At 37.9% G+C, this 20,623-nt stretch overlaps 2 protein-coding genes across 2 annotated transcripts; one reads left to right on the forward strand and one right to left on the reverse strand.

The window, feature by feature from the left end:
* Positions 1-213: 213 nt before the first annotated feature.
* LOC137725123 (uncharacterized) lies at positions 214-774 on the reverse strand. Its single transcript, XM_068463712.1, has one exon. The coding sequence runs from the start codon at positions 772-774 to the stop codon at positions 214-216; it is 561 nt and encodes a 186-aa protein (XP_068319813.1).
* Positions 775-1,581: 807 nt separating this feature from the next.
* Positions 1,582-3,536, forward strand: LOC137726166 (uncharacterized). Its single transcript, XM_068465047.1, has 2 exons — positions 1,582-1,916; positions 3,155-3,536. The coding sequence occupies exons 1-2, from the start codon at positions 1,675-1,677 to the stop codon at positions 3,357-3,359; spliced, it is 447 nt and encodes a 148-aa protein (XP_068321148.1). The 5' UTR covers positions 1,582-1,674; the 3' UTR covers positions 3,360-3,536.
* The last annotated feature ends 17,087 nt before the right edge of the window (positions 3,537-20,623 follow it).

The following is a 20,623-nucleotide window of genomic DNA, read 5'->3' on the forward strand; positions in this document are numbered from 1 at the left end:
GACCAGCGGCAATAAAAAAAAATACTTTCCCAATCTGCAACATTTCGCAAGAGTGGGGAAGGCATCCCAACTGCCTTTCTTTGCCATGTCCCTAAGGCAAGAAATTGATTCCAAGGAGTCTGATTCAACAATAATCAAATTCCAAACACTGTTCTTTCCCAACCTACACCCATGCAGGATAGCCAAAGCCTCCATCATAGCTGCACTTGTAGCCTACCCACCGGACCTACCAGCAGCTAAGAACATTCCATCCTCATCCCGAGCCACCACACCCATAAATCCCTGTCCATCACTTGGTCCCCAACTTGCATCCACGTTAATTTTTACAAAGTCCGGACTCAATGGAAACCATCTACCACCGTCAATTGGTTCCGACAATCTGGGCATGGGCGAAATGGAATGCACAACTCTGACCGCATTGAAGGTGGTAGCCGACAGAGAACTAGCCATAATAACCTGTCTTGGGTGAATCTGCTGTTGGTTGAATTGAAAATTACATCTTGATTTCCATATATGCCAGCATGTAAAGGCAATGTATGAAAATAGATTATTTCTCACCTCCTTAGAACCCTTGGCCGAATCATATATCTGAAGCAACCAATTTGCCCAAGTTGTGATTTCCGTCCGATTGATCCTCAAATTCAAGCTTCCCCTGAACCAAATCACTTCCACCCACAGGCATAGCAGAAATAAATGCTCAACTGTCTCATCGTGCGACTTACAAATAGGGCATAATGGAGAAGGGGAAGATCTTCTTTGGTATAGATTTGCCATTGTTGCTACCGCCACATGATGAGTCTTCCACATAAAGTATCTAATTTTCGGGGGAACCTCCCATTTCCACACACAATTCCACAAGTAGTCAGGAATGGAGCCCGACATTTGGTGGTTAAGGCTCCCAAGGGATTGATTTCGAGTAATTGCCCAATATTATCCAAAATATATACATTTACATATCTAATCCAATATTATCTATTGATCAGTTAATTTGCACAAATGAATTTTAGTAATTAAACTAATTTGAATTTTGATTCTTAACAAATGTTTTTCGGTACAACAATATCTTATTTTTTAAAAATTGAGAGTGTTTGAATTAAGTCACTGAGCAACCCAATATAATAGATAAATATCAAACTCGCCGTCCATGCAAGTCAAATATAAGAATCACAATCTTTAATTTATAAGTAGGAAAGGTAGACGTAATGCTATTTTCTTTTATCTTTCAACAAAAAAATTGACATAAAGATTTAGAAAATTCAGTTTAGCTATGTTAATAAATAATTTCATGTTTTAGAATATGTTAAAAGGGAATTTTATTTGTTTAAAATAGGGTTCAAGTCCTCGTCCTATTCAACAGGATTCCTAACTTGTTCGGTAACCATCTTACATGGTTCACATAAGTCGCAATTGGTGCCTGAAAATTGAGATAAGGTCTGCGTGGATGAAGATTGCTGTAAAGAAAACAACAACACTGTGAAGACGTGGATACCAAGAAAAGTAAAAATAAAATACAAAAAGAAAGAAAACTGACCGTTCTTGCGGTACATCGTAAAATAATCCGTAGATAGAAAATCAGCAAAATAAAAAATAAAAATTCGGATGGATATAAATGCGAAGAAGATAACAATCCATGCCGCTTGAAGAAGTTTGGAGAGGAGGAGAGTCGTGTGGGTGATGGCGTCATTAAGTGTTAATGGTGCTTTATTAAGCATCGAAAACAAACGCTACACATGTTATTGTCCCAGGAGCGAGTGGTGGAGGAGCAGCAGCAGCAGCTCCAGACGATATTCAGTTACGCCAATAATAAGGTGCTCAGCTGATACTGATAGTATGGCTACTCAGAAATTGGGTATCAAAGTCGACAGGAATCCTCCCGAGTCCAGGCTCACCCAACTGGGCGTCAGAAATTGGCCCAAGTATATCCTATTTTCTCTGGCTCTACACACACACACACACACACACACACTCTCTCTCTCTGTCTCTGTCTTTCTCTCTCTGTGGTGTCGCACCCGAAGAAAGTAAACCTTAAACTTCCTTCCATTCTATATATGTTTATTCATTTCTGATTATAGGAGAGGCAATTTATCCGGCCATTTGCATTTGGTGTAGTTGTGTTCACAATTTCAAGACGTCCGGCTAAAGGATGAAAAGTAACTGGACAACTCTAATGGCTCGTTTAATTTGCCGTAATTAAAATGAGATGAATTGAATTAATGAGAAATTGAAATGATGAGGAATTAGAATGACGAAGAATTTGAGTTCATATAAGTTGTTTACTAGTTCACTTGATTTGAAATGAAAATGAATATAATTACTAAAATGTCCTTTGTTGTTTTTTTTTTTTATTTCATACAATATTTATATTTAATAACCTTTTAATTACTTTTTTATTTGTTTTATTTCATGCCCTTATACCAAAAAATTTAAATTTGTATACAAATTTATTGAATTACCAATATTAAATATTAATTACACTTTAATAATGCCCTTTTTCAAATACATTTGGATAGAACGCTCCTCACTTCTCTACAAGTCTACGTACATTTTCTTCTCTGGCCCTCACCTCCATCTTCCCCACGCATACTACCCCATAGACACGACCTCTTCTGTGGTAGAAGAGGTGGAAAGTATTTCATGGATTTTTGGGTTTTTTGAGTGATTGCTTCCTCGGATTTGTGGGTTTGGGTCTGAATTTGAATTGTTTATTTTCTGAATTTGAATTTGAATTGTTTAATTCTGATTATGGGTGTATAAAGAGTCATGATTTGGATTTGGGGTATTTGCAAACTGTTAATTTTTTTTTTTTTTTTTTTTTAAATTCAAAGATCATCATTATCAAAACTCATTCAAATTAGAAATCATTTATTCATTTACGTTTTTGTTATCATTGCACATAACTCAAAAGCCACCGGCGCTAGTGCTGGAAAATGTACTTGGCCAGCCACAGTCAATGGTTGTTTAGTGTAATCATTGGACCCCGATGATATATAGTGGACTACATCTAATAAAAACTACTCTTAATTGTTTCTTATGATTTTACTTGTTTAGTATTTGTGTTTTCTTGCTTAGAGGTTTACATATACTTGAATGCGAAATATACATGTTATAGCACATCTGCCCGACACTTTCAATTATATATGGTGGCGTTTAACAGGTGGGGTTGCCCTCCAAGCAAGTTTCCATGGACATACAGTAACAAAGAGACTTGCTATCTGCTACAAGGCAAAGTGAAGGTTACCCCTGATGGATCCAATGAGTCGGTTGAGATTGGTGCTGGTGATTTGGTGGAATTTCCAAAGGGAATGAGCTGCACTTGGGATGTATCAGTGGCTGTAGACAAGCACTATAACTTCAGCTAGATAGATTTATAGCCATTGGCCCCCACTTTAATTAATTGTGATAATTAAATCTATGGAACATATAAGCAGGTGTGTATATATACAAACACACATATAAACAGGTATATATAGATGTTTACTATGAACTATGTAAACCTTGCTAGTCAATAAAGTTCCTGATGACGTAGTCTGTGTGCATGCTATAATTGTATGGGCGATGCCTCTGGTAGACACGTTAAAAACCCTAGTAGACAACACTGCCTGCCATGGCTAGCCCATTCCCCCTTCTCTCTATCCTATGCCTGACAGATCACAATCAATCGTGATCAACATTTTGTAGACGAAGAGAAATCTCTCCGTGCGACGCCGGGACTTCTTCATGTTGAATTATAAGCTGTGATTTGATTAGTATTAATAGTAGTTATATTTGGGCAAAGATTTCTCTAGAGAAGGCTCCTTGGACCTCAACATAGCTCCCCAAGGGATTGGCACTTTGGATGTATATGTTTGGTAGTCGGGCTCTTGCTTGTTGATGTGCTATAAGAAGAGGACAAAGTTAGTTCTGAAAGGTGCCATTGTAGGGCCTTAGGAGTAGGCCTTGAGGCTCGCAATCAAAACTAACAAAGTGCTAGGCGTGACACAACTATCTCAGTATAATAGATGTAGAATAAGTGTGTTTTAAGTCAATTACTTACACCCCAAGTTACTTAGACTTCTTGTTATCAAAGGATTGTCGTGGATGGGTTAAGTCCACATTAAGTTCTTTTTCTTGCCTTGTAAACAAGGACTTATAGTTCATGGTCTTGTTTGTTCAAATAAAGGGAGTCCAGAGCCCCTTAAATCATTTGTTTAGTTCCAAATTGCTCTTAATGAAAACATATCCATTAAGTTAACCGGATCCATATGTAAATGGGACTCTTAAAAGAGCAAAACAGGTGGAAATAACTTGAATACATACTGGAGAATGCATTTAGGCAATAGATCTACTAATTCAGAAAACAAACAAAGAGCTTCGGGCAATATTTCATCTTGTCTGGCAAGGCTGAACCTCTTGGAGTCACTTCTCATTTGAATTTGCAGGGGTTATATGCTAAGAGGGATAGATGGTAAAAAAGTTTACATGAGGGAATCAATACTACACCACTAAGGAAGATAGTAGAGCTTTTATACTAGACAAAAGATAGCTTCTCTAAAGAAACTATTGCTAAAAGGACTGAATCTGGGTTGGTTTTAGCTTTTGGATGCAAATCTAGTTTGAGAGTAGAGTTTGTAGGTTGGTTTGTTTGATTGGTTGAGTGTCCTTGTCTCTGGGGCATGTCTTCCCTTTTATAGGCGATCTGGCTTGGTTGCTATAGCTTTTGCTCTTGCCTGAAAGTACAGGGAGGGTAGTGAGTCATCAGTTTTTTACTTGTAATGCCACTGGAAAGTGTTCTTTGGCTGATAGTAAGTTAGTCTCCATCACTTGTCACTTCAATTATAAACACATAGCTTGTATCTTGGCTGAAAAGACTTTAGTTTGCTTTTGAGCTCGATGTTGGACTTCAGGCAAGTCTCCCTTTTAATCGGCATCCTTGGGCCTCTTTTATTTAAACCCAATATTCAAATATTAATCCAAACAAGTTAAGCCTTGTTAGTTAAATGTGAATTCACTTGAGCTAAATATGCTAAGTGTAAGTTCATATGGTGTTAGGTTGTAAATGACAGATGGCATAATCCTAGACTATTGGTGAATGAAAGGTTAAGATGCCTTCGGATGTAACTAACTTGAGGTGATGAGTGTATGTGCTCATTCACTGATTTTTATACACGAAAAATAGAAAGAGAACATTCTCTGTGATTTGCAGAGAGTAGCAAGCACTCAAATGTTTTCTGCATTTTCATTTCCTTCATCTTTTTCGATTTCATTTACCTATTTCAAAAGCATTTTAATTACATCTGTTGGAATTTTTAAGTGGTATTTCAAAATACAAAATTCCATCTTAAATTTCCTTTCTCAGTTATAATTATATTAACTATATTTGATTCTTAATTCGATTTAATTTTCTATCTTTGTTGACCATATCTTTAAAATTAACTTTCCTGATTGAACTTTTATACTACACATTGAATGGATTTGATATCAAATTAAGTTTTGATCCCAATCTTATTTCTTTGATCGTTTGACATATGGCATTTAATTGTTTCTACTAGCTATTGCTTTCAAATCGGTTGAAACAAAATTCTTTAGTTACATAGCATTGGTTTTAACGTATTGGTTAAACAATTAAAGTAATTGTATAGATGTTAAATTCTTTTGATTTAATTTGTTTCAATTGCCACGATCGTACAACGATTTTCTGGGGCTCAACCTCTACTATTTTATTGGTAGCCACGAGTCTTTTTGAGATATATGATCATTGTCTCTATTTTCTAATCAAGTGCTTACTCTCAAAATTATTGGTTTTCAAGTTCATTTTTCTTTTCAAGGGAAAGATTCAAGTTGTTCATTTGACCTGAGTATTGCGAGTGTATGCTTACAAAGGTCAATAGGTTGTTGTCTCTTGGAGGATAGGACGCCATAACCTGCTACACCGAGATTCTATCTCCAATGGGCGAAATCTATTCTTAAGGACAGTTACTTACACTCATCATCCTAATTTTTGTTCGTGGTCAAAGAAGCATCAGCCGGATAGTCATCAACGACAAATTTCCCAACAATCTTAAGAATAGATCATGGACACTACCACTTCCGTTTCCATTGCTACTACTTCCGTTCCTATTACTACTGCCTCTGTTGCTGCTACTACCAAGCTTCCTGATGTTTCCAAGATCGACACTTTCAATGGAACGCATTTCAAACACTGGCAAGAAAGAATTTTCTTTGCACTTGACATTATCAACCTTGCTGGCTACCTTACCAAGCCCAAGCCAAAAGAAGGCACTGACAGGTATAAGAAGGATTGAGAAGAATGGGAGAAAGGTAACAAAATATGGAGGCACACAATTTTGAGCACACTTTCCAATGAGCTTTTTGATATCTATTGTTCTTACAAGACTGCAAGTGAGATTTGGGAAATTTTGAAAAAGAAGTATGTAGTGAAGATGTTAGTACACAAAAATATATTGTTGGAAATTTTCTAAAATTCCAAAGGACAAAAATGTGTCACTACAAATTCATGAGTTCCACAAGCTCACCAATGACTTGAAGAATGAGATATAGATTTTCCCGAAGTGTTCTTGTGCAGAAGTCTCATTGGGCAGCTCCTTGAATCATGGAAAGACTACAAGAATAACATGACACATAAGAAGAAACAGAAGATTTGATCGTGCACATTCAAATCGAAGAAAAGAACCGAAAGCAAGACCAAGCTAACAAAGTCAAAGAAATTTCATCCAAAGCAAATGTTGTTGAAGGTAAGTCTGGTGGAAATAGGTTTCAATCCAGGTACGAGAGCAAACTAAGGTCAACCAAAACCAACTCCCAATTCAAGAAACATGGAAACTGCTATGTACGTGGAAAACCTGGGCATCATGCACATGAATGCAACCATAGGAAGAGTGATAACCCTGCTCGAGCAAATGTGATTGAAGCTGAAAACATTGGTGCTATGGTCGTTTTCGATGTCAACATGGTGACAAGTGCGAAAGATTGGTTGGTAGACTTTGGGGCCACTAGACATATTTGTGGAAATGTTAGTGCATTCACTTCCTTCACACTAGTAGGGGATGTAGAAGAACATGTTTTTTATGGGTGACTCAAGAAGTTCATTAGTTGCTAGACAAGAAAAGGTTCTCCTCAAACTTACATCTGGAAAAATTTTGTCCCTTAATGATGTACATTTTGTGCCCAATATCCGTTACAATCTTATATCCGCTGCATTACTTGGAAAGGTAGGGGTAAAAATAGTTATTGAATTTGACAAGATAGTTTTGACTAAAAATGGGGTGTTTGTTGGAAAAGGATATTGCAACCAGGGTTTATTTTTACTGAATGTTTCTAAAGTTGTTAATGGAAATGCATCTACTTCTTCTGCTTACTTGGTTGACTCTATTGATTTATGGCATGGTAGACTTGGTCACGGGAATTTCAATTACATTAAGAAAATAAAAGATGTTGGCATGTTAACCTTGTCTGCTTGCATGAAAAATAAGAAATGTGATGTTTGTGTAGAATCAAAGGCAACTAAAAAGACTTGTAAGTTTACACAAAGGGAATCTGAATTACTTGGCTTATTACACGGTGACCTTGGAGATTTAAGACAAACCATGACTAGAGGAGGTAAAAGATATTACATAACTTTCATTGATGATTACTCTAAATATACAAAGGTTTATTTACTTCGTAACAAAGACGAGGCTGGAGAAATATTTATAAAGTACAAAATTGAAGTGGAGAATCAATTGAACAAAAAGATAAAAAGGTTGCAAACTGATTGGGGAGGAGAAGAGGAGGAGGAGGAGGAAGAAGGGGGGGGGGGGGGGTAGGAATATGAGTCTAATCCTTTTAGTTTATTCTGCGAAGAGCATGGCATAATACATGAGACAACCCCACCTTATTCACTTGAGTTTGGAGTAGCCAAAAGGAAAAATAGAAACTTTGAAAGAAATGATAAATGCAATTATTGGAAGTTGTCACTTGTACTCTAGGGCACGGTTGCATGGGTTCAAGTATGGCTGAGGTTGTTCTCTTAGTGTTATGTTGTCAACTCCCTAATTCATGGAGTGGATATTTTGCTTTCCAAAGATTTGTGTAAGGATCTCAAGTATGGGTTGGCATCCTCACTTTAGTTAAGTTATGGGCTAAAGTGATGGTCTTAACCCTACTCTTGTATCTTCCATACCTTGTCTTGTCCCTCACCTTCTTTCCTTATTTTATTCTTCTTTTGCTTCTCTCGGTACTAGGGCAAGATCTTAGGTGTTGTTGCTTAGTTTTCTCCCGAGTATCCCTTGATTGTATTGGTCCTTATAAGAGTGTTCTCTCTCTTTTGTAAGATAAGAAATGAATCATACTTTGAAAAGCAACATGGTATCAGAGCAGGTTCTCTAACCTGCTCCTGCTACACTGCCTTCCAAAATCCTTCAATCTTAAAAATGTCGCAAGACAATCCGGCTGCTTCAACGGCAGATAGCTCCCCGGAAGTTTCCTCCGTAAATATGCATGAAGTGGATGTCAACCCAAATCAAAGGTTAAGCTCAGTCGTATTGAATGAGTTCAATTACTTGCCATGGTCGAGAGCAGTGTCACTAGCGCTGGGTGGTAGGTCCAAGTTAGGGTTCATAAATGGAAGCATCAAAGTTCCTGATGCTTCCTCCCCAAACTATGAATCTTGGCTGAGCAAAGATCAACTTGTAATGTCATGGCTCTTAAATTCCATGGAGAGAAAATTAGCTGAAATTTTCAGCTACTCAGAATCGTCTTATCAACTATGGGAAGCAGTTAGGGAGATGTATGGTAGTCAAAATAATGCTGCTCGAGTCTTCCAGTTGAAGAAAGACATCTCCGATTTACAACAAGATGGGAAGCCATTCGTTCAACTCTTGGGAAGTATGAAAACCATGTGGAACGAGTTGGAAACCTATCGACCTCATACGACAGATGCAGCGTTGCTACGAAAGAGGGCAGAAGAAGACAAGATCTTCCAACTCTTGTCCAGTCTTGACTCAACATATGAAGATCTGCGATGTCACATACTCATGAACACAGAATTACCTTCATTTCCAAGCGTGTGTGCAACCATTCAACATGAGGAAGTAAGGAGGAAAGTCATGAACATAAGTACTATGCCAAATGTCCCGGAGTCTAGGGCATATGTGACTAACGAAAGAAGATACAAAGGAAAGCACCCTCACCTGAAGTGTCAACACTGCAATAACACAGGTCATGTTAGAGACACATGCTGGATTTTACATCCAGAATTAAAGCCAGACTTCATGAAGAATGTACCAAGGGTGAACCGTATCCCACATCGGGCTAATTCTGCATCCACCTCTTGCTCCACCAAGACAGATGTATTCAAGAATTTCACAGCTAATCCGACAGAACTCATGAATGAGTTCCTGTCATTTCTACAAGTCAAGAAAGGAGGTGATCAAAGAGACAGTACCAAGGGCATGGAAGAAGAAACATCAACAGCAATGCTTGGCAAGTTCACAGGTTTCTTGACAGACACAAATCTTGTGCCCCAAGAAGACATGCCAGGTATTATGAAAGCCTTTAAAACTGCACTAAAATTAAATATGTTTGCATGATTTTTGGGTTATAGATTCGGGTGCTACAGATCATATGACCAATCTTGTGTCTAATTCCAAAATTTTTGAAAGATTGACAAAACCGTCTCAAGTCTCAATAGCAGATGGAAACCAAGTAAAGGTTTTAGGAAAAGAAAAAATTAAGTTGATGTCAGATGAACTCGAGTCTGTAGCTTTGTATGTCCCTTCCTTTCCTTTTAAACTTCTATCTGTGGGAAGAATCACAAATACCTTGAATTGTTTAGCCATTTTTTCTCCTCACAATGTGATTTTTCAGGATTGTGTCACCAAAAGGACGATTGGTGAAGGGTTTTTCTTAGATGGTCTCTATTACCTGTCAAAAAGCAATCCCAGAGGTCTTCAAACCAAGTTCGAATCCACTGGTGATGCTTGGTTGTGGCATCAACGTTTAGCACATCCTTCCTCTCCCATTTTGTCAACTTTGTTTCCAAATTTAGGAAAGAATGATCTGAGTTGTGAAACCTGTCACTTGTCTAAAGACACTAGATTATCCTCAAAATCTTCTCTTTCTAGAACAAGTAAGTGTTTTGAACTTGTTCATTCCGATGTATGGGGACCAACTAGTGAATCATTTGATGGTTACAGATTTTTTGTGATTTTTGTGGATGATTTCTCTCGGGTTACTTGGTTGTACTTACTAAAGTCTAAGAGTGAGGTTATAGAAGTATTTAAAGATTTCCATAACCTTGTAAAAAATCATTTTGTATCTCAAATTCAAACCTTGCGATCTGACAATGGCACCGAATACATGTCCCATATCATGAAACATTATTTAAGTGCTCATGGCATCATGCATCAAACGAGTTGTGTTGGAACCCCTCAACAAAATGGGGTAGCCGAACGTAAAAATCGAGATCTCCTTGAGAAAACAAGAGCACTGATGCTGCAAATGCATGTACCTAAGAGGTTTTGGTCACAAGGTGTTATGGCAGCTGCATACATCATCAATAGGTTACCGAGTCGAGTCTTGGAACACAAGTCCCCTCTAGAGGTTCTGAAAGGAATGAAAATTGATGTCTCACATCTAAAAGTGTTTGGTTGCATCTGTTTTGTACATGTTCAGTCTCAACACCGAGACAAATTGGATCCCAGAGCTGCTAAATGTCTCTTCCTTGGTTATTCATCCACACAAAAGGGATATAAGTGCTATAATCCCCAACTAAGGAAAGTGATAGTGTCTAAAGATGTAAGATTCCATGAGACTAATCCTTTTTTCAAACCGAGTGAATACATAGACCAAGGGAATGGCATCCTGGACCTGTTTCCATTACCAAGAATTGAATCTGAGGAGTTACACCACAAAGAGGTCAGTCTCAATCAAGACAACACAGACACTGATCTTCCAGACTCTCAACCAGATGAGTTCATACAAGATGAAGACATTGAAAACCAAGACAACCCTCCAACTGTTACAGAAGAGTTGCAAGAGAGTGAGCCTTCTCTCCCAGCACCCCGACGCAATCTCCGTCGTGATAGGCAGCCTCCTAACCGGTTTCACGATTTTGATATTTACAAACCAAAGCATCCAATGTCAAGTTATGTATCATATCAAAAAGTGACCCCCTCGCATGCTGCCTTTCTTAACAACATCTCCAGTTATAGGGAGGCTCAAAGCTTTCATGAGGCCAATCAACAGGCAGTGTGGCAGGAAGCAATGAGAGATGAACTCAAAGCTCTAGACCAGCACAACACTTGGAGCATCACCAAACTTCCACAAGGAAAAAAGGCTGTGGGATGCAAGTGGATTTATAAGATAAAATTTCATGCAGACGGTTCAATCGAGAGGCATAAAGCCAGGTTGGTGGCTCGAGGATTCACTCAAACATTTGAAGTGGATTATAAAGAAACATTCGCGCCAGTTGCAAAAATGAACTCAGTAAGGGTGTTGTTGTCTGTCGCTGTTAATAAAGGATGGAATATGTATCAAATGGACGTGAAGAACGCCTTTCTTCATGGTGATCTTGAAGAAGAAGTTTATATGTGGTTGCCTCCTGGCCATCATCAAAGTCAGGTCCCTGATCTGGTGTGTAAGTTGCATAAGTCCATTTATGGACTGAAGCAATCCCCTCGTGCTTGGTATGCTAAACTAAGCTCAGTTCTTCACAGTGCTGGTTTCAAAAGAAGTGGAGCAGACTCATCATTGTTCATTCGTACTGGAACTGGTGGAAAGTTAGTTGTGTTGATTTATGTGGATGACTTAATAATTACTGGTGACAATGCGTCTGAGATCTTCAAACTCAAGCAGTCACTACAACAAAAATTTGCGATCAAAGATCTTGGGGTGTTAAAATATTTTCTTGGTATTGAAATGGCATCCTCTCACAAGGGTCTATTTCTCAATCAACGAAAATATGTCATGGATCTCCTTAATGATGCTAACATGAGTGAGTCTAAGCCTGCCACCACTCCTCTCGACAGTAAGCTCAAACTTACAATGGGCGGAACTCCTCTCTCCAATATCAGTTCATACCAGAGGCTTGTTGGCAAACTAATCTACCTCACTATCACCAGACCCGATATCTCACATGCAGTTAGCATTGTCAGCCAATTCATGCACAATCCTTCTGTCGATCATTTGAACCGTGTAAAGAGGATCTTACGTTACTTGAAAAGATCTGTGGGACGTGGCATTCTCATGACTAAGAATGATCACACTTATATCATGGGATACTGTGATGCAGATTGGGCAGGCAATGCTATTGATCGAAAATCTACTAGTGGTTATTGCACCTTTGTGGGTGGAAACCTAGTCACCTGGAAAAGCAAGAAGCAAACTGTCATTGCCAGATCAAGTGCCGAAGCTGAGTATCGTGCAATGGCCTCAACAGCTTGTGAATTAATCTGGCTTAAGGGTCTTCTAAGCGACTTAGGTTTTTCTGCAACTCTGCCTATGTCTCTATTCTGCGACAACCAAGCTGCAATGCATATAGCTTCCAACCCAGTGTTTCACGAACGAACGAAGCACATTGAAGTTGATTGTCATTACATTCGGGAGCAAGTGCAAGCTCAAGTAATTCGGACACATTACATCAGAAGCTCTGATCAACTTGCTGATGTTCTAACAAAGTCCTTGCCTTCTCATCAGTTTCAGCGCCTCCTGTCCAAGCTTGGATCCATCAATCTTCTGGACCCAGCTTGAGGGGGAGTATTGGAAGTTGTCACTTGTACTCTAGGGCACGGTTGCATGGGTTCAAGTATGGCTGAGGTTGTTCTCTTAGTGTTATGTTGTCAACTCCCTAATTCATGGAGTGGATATTTTGCTTTCCAAAGATTTGTGTAAGGATCTCAAGTATGGGTTGGCATCCTCACTTTAGTTAAGTTATGGGCTAAAGTGATGGTCTTAACCCTACTCTTGTATCTTCCATACCTTGTCTTGTCCCTCACCTTCTTTCCTTATTTTATTCTTCTTTTGCTTCTCTCGGTACTACGGCAAGATCTTAGGTGTTGTTGCTTAGTTTTCTCCCGAGTATCCCTTGATTGTATTGGTCCTTATAAGAGTGTTCTCTCTCTTTTGTAAGATAAGAAATGAATCATACTTTGAAAAGCAACAGCAATGTTAATAAGTTTAGGGGCAATTCTAAATTTGTGGGGGAAAGCTATCTTAGCTGGAGGAGGGGGGAGGAATATGAGTCTAATCCTTTTAGTTCATTCTGCGAAGAGTATGGCATAATACATGAGACAACCCCACCTTATTCACTTGAGTATAATGGAGTAGCCAAAAGGAAAAATAGAACTTTGAAAGAAATGATGAATGCAATGTTAATAAGTTTAGGGGCAATTCAAAATTTGTGGGAGGAAGCTATCTTAACTGTCTACCACATACAAAATAGAATACCGTACAAGAAAATGAAAAACCCCTTATGAGTTATGAAAAGGTTATTCACCAAATTTAGGTTAATTGAAAGTGTGGGGGTGTTTGGCCAAGGTCCTCTTACTTGAACCAAAAAAGAGAAAATTAGGACCCAAGACTTTTGATGCAATGTTATTGGATATGCACAAACATAGTGCTGCTAATAGGTTCTCAGTTATTAAAAGTGTGCTTAATGTAATGGAGACTAATACTATCATGGAAACCAAGAATGCTGATTTCTTTGAAAATATTTTTCCTATGAAGCTCAATATTGACAAGTCTGTTAGTGTGTCTCAGTCATTGCCAGGTTCTGAAAGAAATGCAAATTCTGGATTTGAACCAAGGAAAAACAAAAGGGCAAGAAAGGAAACTAATTTTGGAGATGATTTTTATACTTTCATTGTGGATAGCGACCCACAAACTTACAATGAAGCTACGACTGCACCAGATGCACCTTATTGGAAAGAAGCTATTAATAGTGAATCAGAATAAATTATTTCTAACCATATGTAGGAATTAGTTGATTTGCCTGCAGGTGCTAAAACGTTGGGGTGCAAGTGGATTTTCAAAAAGAAACTAAAAGCTGATGGATCCATTGACAAATATAAGGCTCTGTTGGTTGCAAAAGGTAACAAGCAACAAAAATATGTAGATTATTTGGATACTTTTGCTCCGGTAACAAGAATTGCCTCAATAAGAGCCTTAATTGCTTTAGCATCCATCTATAACCTTGTTGTTCATCAAATGGTTGTGAAGACTGCATTTTTAAATGGCGATTTAGAAGAGGGGATCTACATAGATCAACCTGAAGGTAGTGTTGTGCCAGGTATGAAACACAAGGCGTGCAAACTTGTAAAATCTTTGTACGGTTTAAATAAGCACCTAAACAATGGCATGATAAGTTTGATAAAGTTTTACTTTCTAATGGGTTTTTAATCAACCACGCAAATAAATGTATATATTATAAAATTATTGATGATTATTGTGTGATTATCTGCTTATATGTAGATGATATGCTTATCATTGGAACTAACCATGAGGTTTTTACAGAGACTAAATTGTTATTAGATTCTGATTTTGACATGAAAGATATGGGGGTAGCTGATGTAATTCTTGGTATAAAATTACTAGAGCTTCAGATGGTATCTTTCTTTCCCAAGAACATTACGTTGAAAATTTTGTGAGGAAATTTGGATGTTATGATTGTAAGTCTTTTTCTACACCTTATGATGCAAATACTCAATTAAAGAAAAATAAAGGTGAGTTTGTATCCCAATCTGAATATGCTCAAATTATTGGTAGTTTAATATATCTAATGAATTATACAAGAACCGATATTGCTTATGCAATTGGAAGGCTGAGCAGGTATACTCAAAGCCCCAATAAGGATCACAGGATAGCCGTATCACAATTATTAAAATATTTGAGAGGCACTATGAATTACGGATTGAAATATGATGAATTTCCAGTGGTGCTTGAAGGGTATAGTGATGCAAATTGGATCTCTGATTTAGACGAAGTGAAATCTACTAGTGGATATATATTCATTCTTGGTCGGGGTACGGTGTCTTGGAAATCTTCTAAACAGACATGCATAGCTCAATCAACTATGGAGTATGAGTTTATAGCTTTGGAAATGGTAAGCTCAGAGGTTGAGTGGCTTAGAAATCTCTTACCAAACATTCATTCTATGGAAGAGACAAGTTTCATCAGTGTCTATGCATTATGATAGCCAGGCTGCAATAGCCCTAGCTAAAAACAAAACATATAATGGGAAGAATAGGCATATATATGCCTAAGGCATAATGATGTGAGGTAGCTGGTTGAGGCTGGGGTTATATCCCTAGATTTTGTACGGTCAGAGATGAATTTGGCTGATCCTCTAACAAAACCACTAAGCAGAAAGCTAGTGAGTGATACATCAAGGGGGATGGGATTAATCCCTATTACAATGATCAAGAGTGAAGGTAACCCAACCTATGTGAATGGCGATCCCAGGAAATAGGTTCATATGGGTAAAAACAAATCACTTGTTGATTGAGCATGCACTATCAAATTTATCGAGAATCCCTCCCTATGGTGTAGATAGTGCAATACTGCAACATTTAAGGTTGAGTTAATTTCTTAATGAATACCATAGCCCTTATGGACGGTGTGTTTGATTGCAGTACACACTTGATGGATTCACATATATGAGTGTGGAAGTAGGGCCACTTCCTATAAGAGTTTAGGCATACTTTCTAGAGCATTCATGAATATCCAAGTAAGGCGCACGGCCTATTTGCGCCACCCCGCTAGAACAAACTTGAATCCAAAAGGGTAATGTGGGTAGTTAGTCCCTTGATTCACATAAGGAAATTTTGGTTCATAGAAATTCTTATATTTCACCAAATTTTTGTGAATCACGATTATCTTATCGTAAGACTGGTTCATAGTCCAAAAGGACACTAGTTCTAATGCATTAGACTTTCACTTTCCCTTGAATTCTTTTCCATTTTGTATTTTGAAATATGTGGGGGATTGTTGGAATTTTTAAGTGGTATTTCAAAATGCAAAATCCCATCTTAAATTTCCTTTGTCAGTTATGATTATATTAATTGTATTTGATTCTTTATTCGATTTAATTTTCTATCTTTGTTGACCATATGTTTAAAATTAACTTTCCTGATTGAACTTTTATACTACACATTGAATGGATTTGATATCAAATTAAGTTTTGATCCCAATCTTTTTTCTTTGATTGTTTGACATATGGCATTTAATTGTTTCTACTGGCTATTGTTTTCAAATCAATTGACACAAAATTCTTCAGTTACATAGCATTGGTTTTAACGTATTGGTTAAACAATTAAATTAATTGTATAGATGTTACAATCTTTTGATTTAATTTGTTTCAATAGCCACGGCCGTACAACAATTTTCTAGGGCTCAACCTCTACTATTTATATTGGCAACCATGAGTCTTTTTGAGATATAAGATCATCCTTCCTATTTTCTAATCAAGTGCTTACTCTCAAAATTATTGGTTTTCAAGTTCATTTTTCTTTTCAAGGGAAAGGTTCAAGTTGTTCATTTGACCCGAGTCTTGTGAGTGTATGCTTACAAAGGTCAATAGGTTGTTGTATCGTGGAGGATAGAGCCCCATAACCTACTACAGAGCATAGGTATAATACAGTAAGGTAAGATAATGATTATACCATCAAAAGAAGCCACCTGTACTGGAAAGTGCCACAAATCCTCGTCGATACGGAAACTCTGCTGCTAGTACCTGGAGGGGTGCATAAATAGAAAATGTGAGTGAGTGATCGAAACAAAGATTTTCAAAATCATTTTCCATTATTAAAGGTAGTAACCCCTTGTTATAAGACCTATATAGTTTTCAACAAATCATACTACGTAAGAGTAAGAAATCAAAAGTATACTAATAGTAAACCCAGATATATACCACTATCCTGCATCTTAGTAGCAATACGAATAATCACGTGCTTAATAAACCATACTAGCATGCAAGTCAGAATCACCTATGGTGACCTGTACAACTGTACACATATCACATCAACCAATACTAACACATAAGTCGGAGTCACCTATCATGACCTGTACGACTTATCCGTATCTCATCAATTAATGTTAGTCAATAGCTCAATAACATGCTAGCCAATAACTCATCAACATGTTAGCCAATAGCTCAATATTATGCTAGCCAATAACTCATCAACATGCTAGCCAATAGCTCAATATTATACTAGCCAATAGCTCAATAATATGCTAGTAAATAACTCAATAATATGCTAGCCAATAGCTCATCTACCAAATCCTGCACATGAGTCGGAACCATCTAAAGTGGTTTGTATGATAGGTTGGGTGTAAATAAATACGCTCAAGTGCTACGATCACGTGAACGTTGTGTGAAGTATCGCAAGTCACCTACGAGTCGGAACCACCTGAAGTGGTCTGTACGACAGGCTGGCACTTACCTTGGATCCAAGGTGAGCGTGTGGTGCGGGAGGTGAATGATCACGTGAAGGCTAGGCCCTGGCCACAGGTGGGAGCACTAACACCAAGGTGCAGGTTTATGAGCTCTAGCATATCTCAATACAATCGTACTCACTACCATCATTACCATCAAAGTGTAAATACATGAATCTTACCTGAGCGTCCGCAGCGTCATTTGGCACTTCAAAGCATTCACAATAATTAGATTCAAGTAATATATGTATGAATATGCCATGATACAATCTAAACCCAAACATTTCGTAGTGCTTCCAAATATAAATAATATTACCAGATATATAAATATATATACAAATGGCATGAAATGCATAACTGTAACACCCCATTTCCGAACTATTTACTTTCGAGAATAATCATCAGTGATGAGTCCAAATAGACACTAATTAAATTAACTATCACTACTTACCTTTCCTTACCTCAATTTCTTGATTCTTCACATCTTAATTTATGACCAACATTAGTTATACCGAACTCTAAGGTTAAATATCACATTTTTCACCACTCTTCCTCACATTGCTCAATTCCACAAGCAAGGCTATTGTCTCAATTATTTAGTCTCGTTTATTGTATGGCTGCATCTAACGTCTCGTTAGACTACTTACGTACCCTAAACAGGGATCAAGCCATTCGTAGTTCACACTAGTCCTCCAAAGCATTAACAAAAATTATATGAAATTCAATTTGTAAACATTTGTGGAATTATCAGTCATATATATACGATAAAAGGAAAAGACCCACTTACTGGTATATGGAAGGGTCGTAGCCCTCTAGCCTCGAGTGACTGTGCTCGTCCTCAGGATAAGTCTCACCTGATGTTGTTAGTAACGCCGTTAGTATATTCCGTCAATTTTGATGGAATATTCCTCGTCTTCTCCATTGAGTCTCGCTGGTCGCCGCCGTCAGCACCGCCGTTTACAACTCGAATTATCACCGGAAACTGGAAAAACTTCAAAACTTCATATCTTCTTCATTTCTCAACCAAATTCCATGAAATTTGTACCAAAATCAAGCATACAACGAGTAAAACAAAGCCTTACCACTTTCAAGCCTTGAAATTCACTGAATCTCGCTGGAGAAGCCTCGATATTCCGGCCAAACCTGCAACTCACTGAACCTGGGCTTCCCGACGTCCAAATTCTTCCAAAATGCTTCTCCGAGCTTCGTGAGACTGTCCTAAAGCTCACTATAACCTTAGAATCCTCATAAACCTTCATATTTACGTATGCATGAACAGTACCTCCATTTGGGATCTCGAGTTCTTGAGTTTTTTAGGGTTTCAAGTCCAACCAACACTACTAATCGACTCCTGAGATCGAAAGGAGTCCAAAAACACCAACAATAAACACGACCCGTGCCAGAAATGGTTGGATGGAAGTTTGTCCGTACGGTTTGACGGAAATGGAAGGAAAATACGAGAGAGAAGAAAGAGAGGGAAGTCCACGGGTTGGTTTGATGTGTGTGTAGGTTTGTGGTCCTAGTTGAGTCAACAATCCAAAAGAACAACAAAACAACACCCCACAACAATAACTAACAACCAAGGGCAAAATCGTTATTTCACACCTACGGTACAAATAATTTGGGGCGAGCTGTCACATAGAGCATCATCGATGTTGGGCAAATCAAGCTGCATTTGAGCTCATGCAAAGTCTACCAAAGTGCGTCGGAGTTCAATCAAGGTAAGAAACTACTTTTTTTTATTTTTATTCAAGCTCACAATGCTGGATGTGGATGTTCAGAAATTAAATCTCCGATCTTCCAGTGAGAACTACAAGTTCTGGAGAATTAAATGGTGACCATATTCAAGTCTCATGGGGATACTGAAGATGGCAGCAATGCACCCAAAGGATGCAAAGGCTCTGAGTATTATTTAGAGTGCTATCTTTGATCAAATCTTTCCTAGTATTACAAATGTAGACTCGGCCAAGAAGATTTGGGATTTATTGTATGGAGAATATCATGGTGGTGATTAGGTATGATATGTGAAACTCCAAAATCTCATACATGAATTTGTAGTGGCAGAGCCAAGAACTTAAAACGATGGGGTCAGAAAATAGCTTTAAAAAATCGATCATACTTTCAATTATAATTGTTCATGACGTGTTCTTATATTTTGGAAATGTTATATCACAACATCATTATCAATGGAATCAAATACATATTTCTCAATGTCCACGATCAAACTATCATTGGGATATTGGTCACCATCTTATTACGATGTGGATTCTTCACAATTTTCATCACTGGAAAACTCTTTCAAGTGAAGCAATCGTAACAGGTAAAATCAATGTTAATTTCACTAGCAAGTACACCAATGAATAATGTCTATCCTTTTTTGTCTCCACCAACTTTTATGAAAGGCTACGAATTCCTTTCAAACTAGAAAATTCATTATGCAAACGCACGTCAAAAATATAATTCTTAAGTTCATCTTCAAGAAGTGTGAGCTCCATATTAGAAAAATTGGTTGGATAAAATTGAGCAAGATGAACCATCTTTTGGATATAGCGCCTGTGTTATGGTGGAGGAGTCATGCGTAAATGAGAGGAGTCATGCGCAGATGAAACCCAAAAAATATGCATGTGCTGTGGTAGAGAAGCAACGTGTAAGTTCATGTTTCCTTTTTTAAAGTGAAAAGGAAAAATGACGTAGCTTGGTTAAATGAAAATAATATTACTTACAAATCATTTTATTTCTTAAGGATAAGTTTATAAAGGTATATGTTTGCCAGGTTATTAGGGATAAAGCTTACAGAACCAGTGTGCGTGCTGCTGTTGCAGTGTTGCGGTGCTATTATTGGGGACATGTTACAAGCTGATGTTGTGCTGTTATAGGGGTCAAATTCTTTGAAGTAAGGATAAGTTTACGAGGTCATTGGGGTCAAGGGATGCCAATGCCCCCGCATTGGCTCCGCCACTGTGAATTTGCATATACTTGGATGTGTGAAGATGAGTCTCTATCTGGGTATCTCACACGTTTGAATCATCTTTCTATAAAATTTTGTGGAATTCGATTCCGGGTTATGTGGAAGACGTTATTATCATTTTACCACTCATAGGGCAGACTGGAATTTTCTTCAGGATTCTTTAATTTCTTCCTCTGAACCCATATCAAATGATGTACAACGTGCTGCAACGACATACGAGTTCAAGATGCATGCAGTTAAGATCAAGTT

This window comes from Pyrus communis, chromosome 2 (assembly GCF_963583255.1).
Source record: "Pyrus communis chromosome 2, drPyrComm1.1, whole genome shotgun sequence".
Taxonomy (NCBI): Eukaryota; Viridiplantae; Streptophyta; class Magnoliopsida; order Rosales; family Rosaceae; genus Pyrus; species Pyrus communis.

Coding starts and splice junctions, on each gene's coding strand:
- LOC137725123 (XM_068463712.1), bottom strand. CDS start 774: ATGGCAAATCTATACCAAAGAAGATCTTCCCCTTCTCCATTATGCCCT.
- LOC137726166 (XM_068465047.1), top strand. CDS start 1,675: ATGGCGTCATTAAGTGTTAATGGTGCTTTATTAAGCATCGAAAACAAA. Junction 1,917..3,154: donor GGCGTCAGAAATTGGCCCAA/GTATATCCTATT, acceptor GGCGTTTAACAG/GTGGGGTTGCCCTCCAAGCA.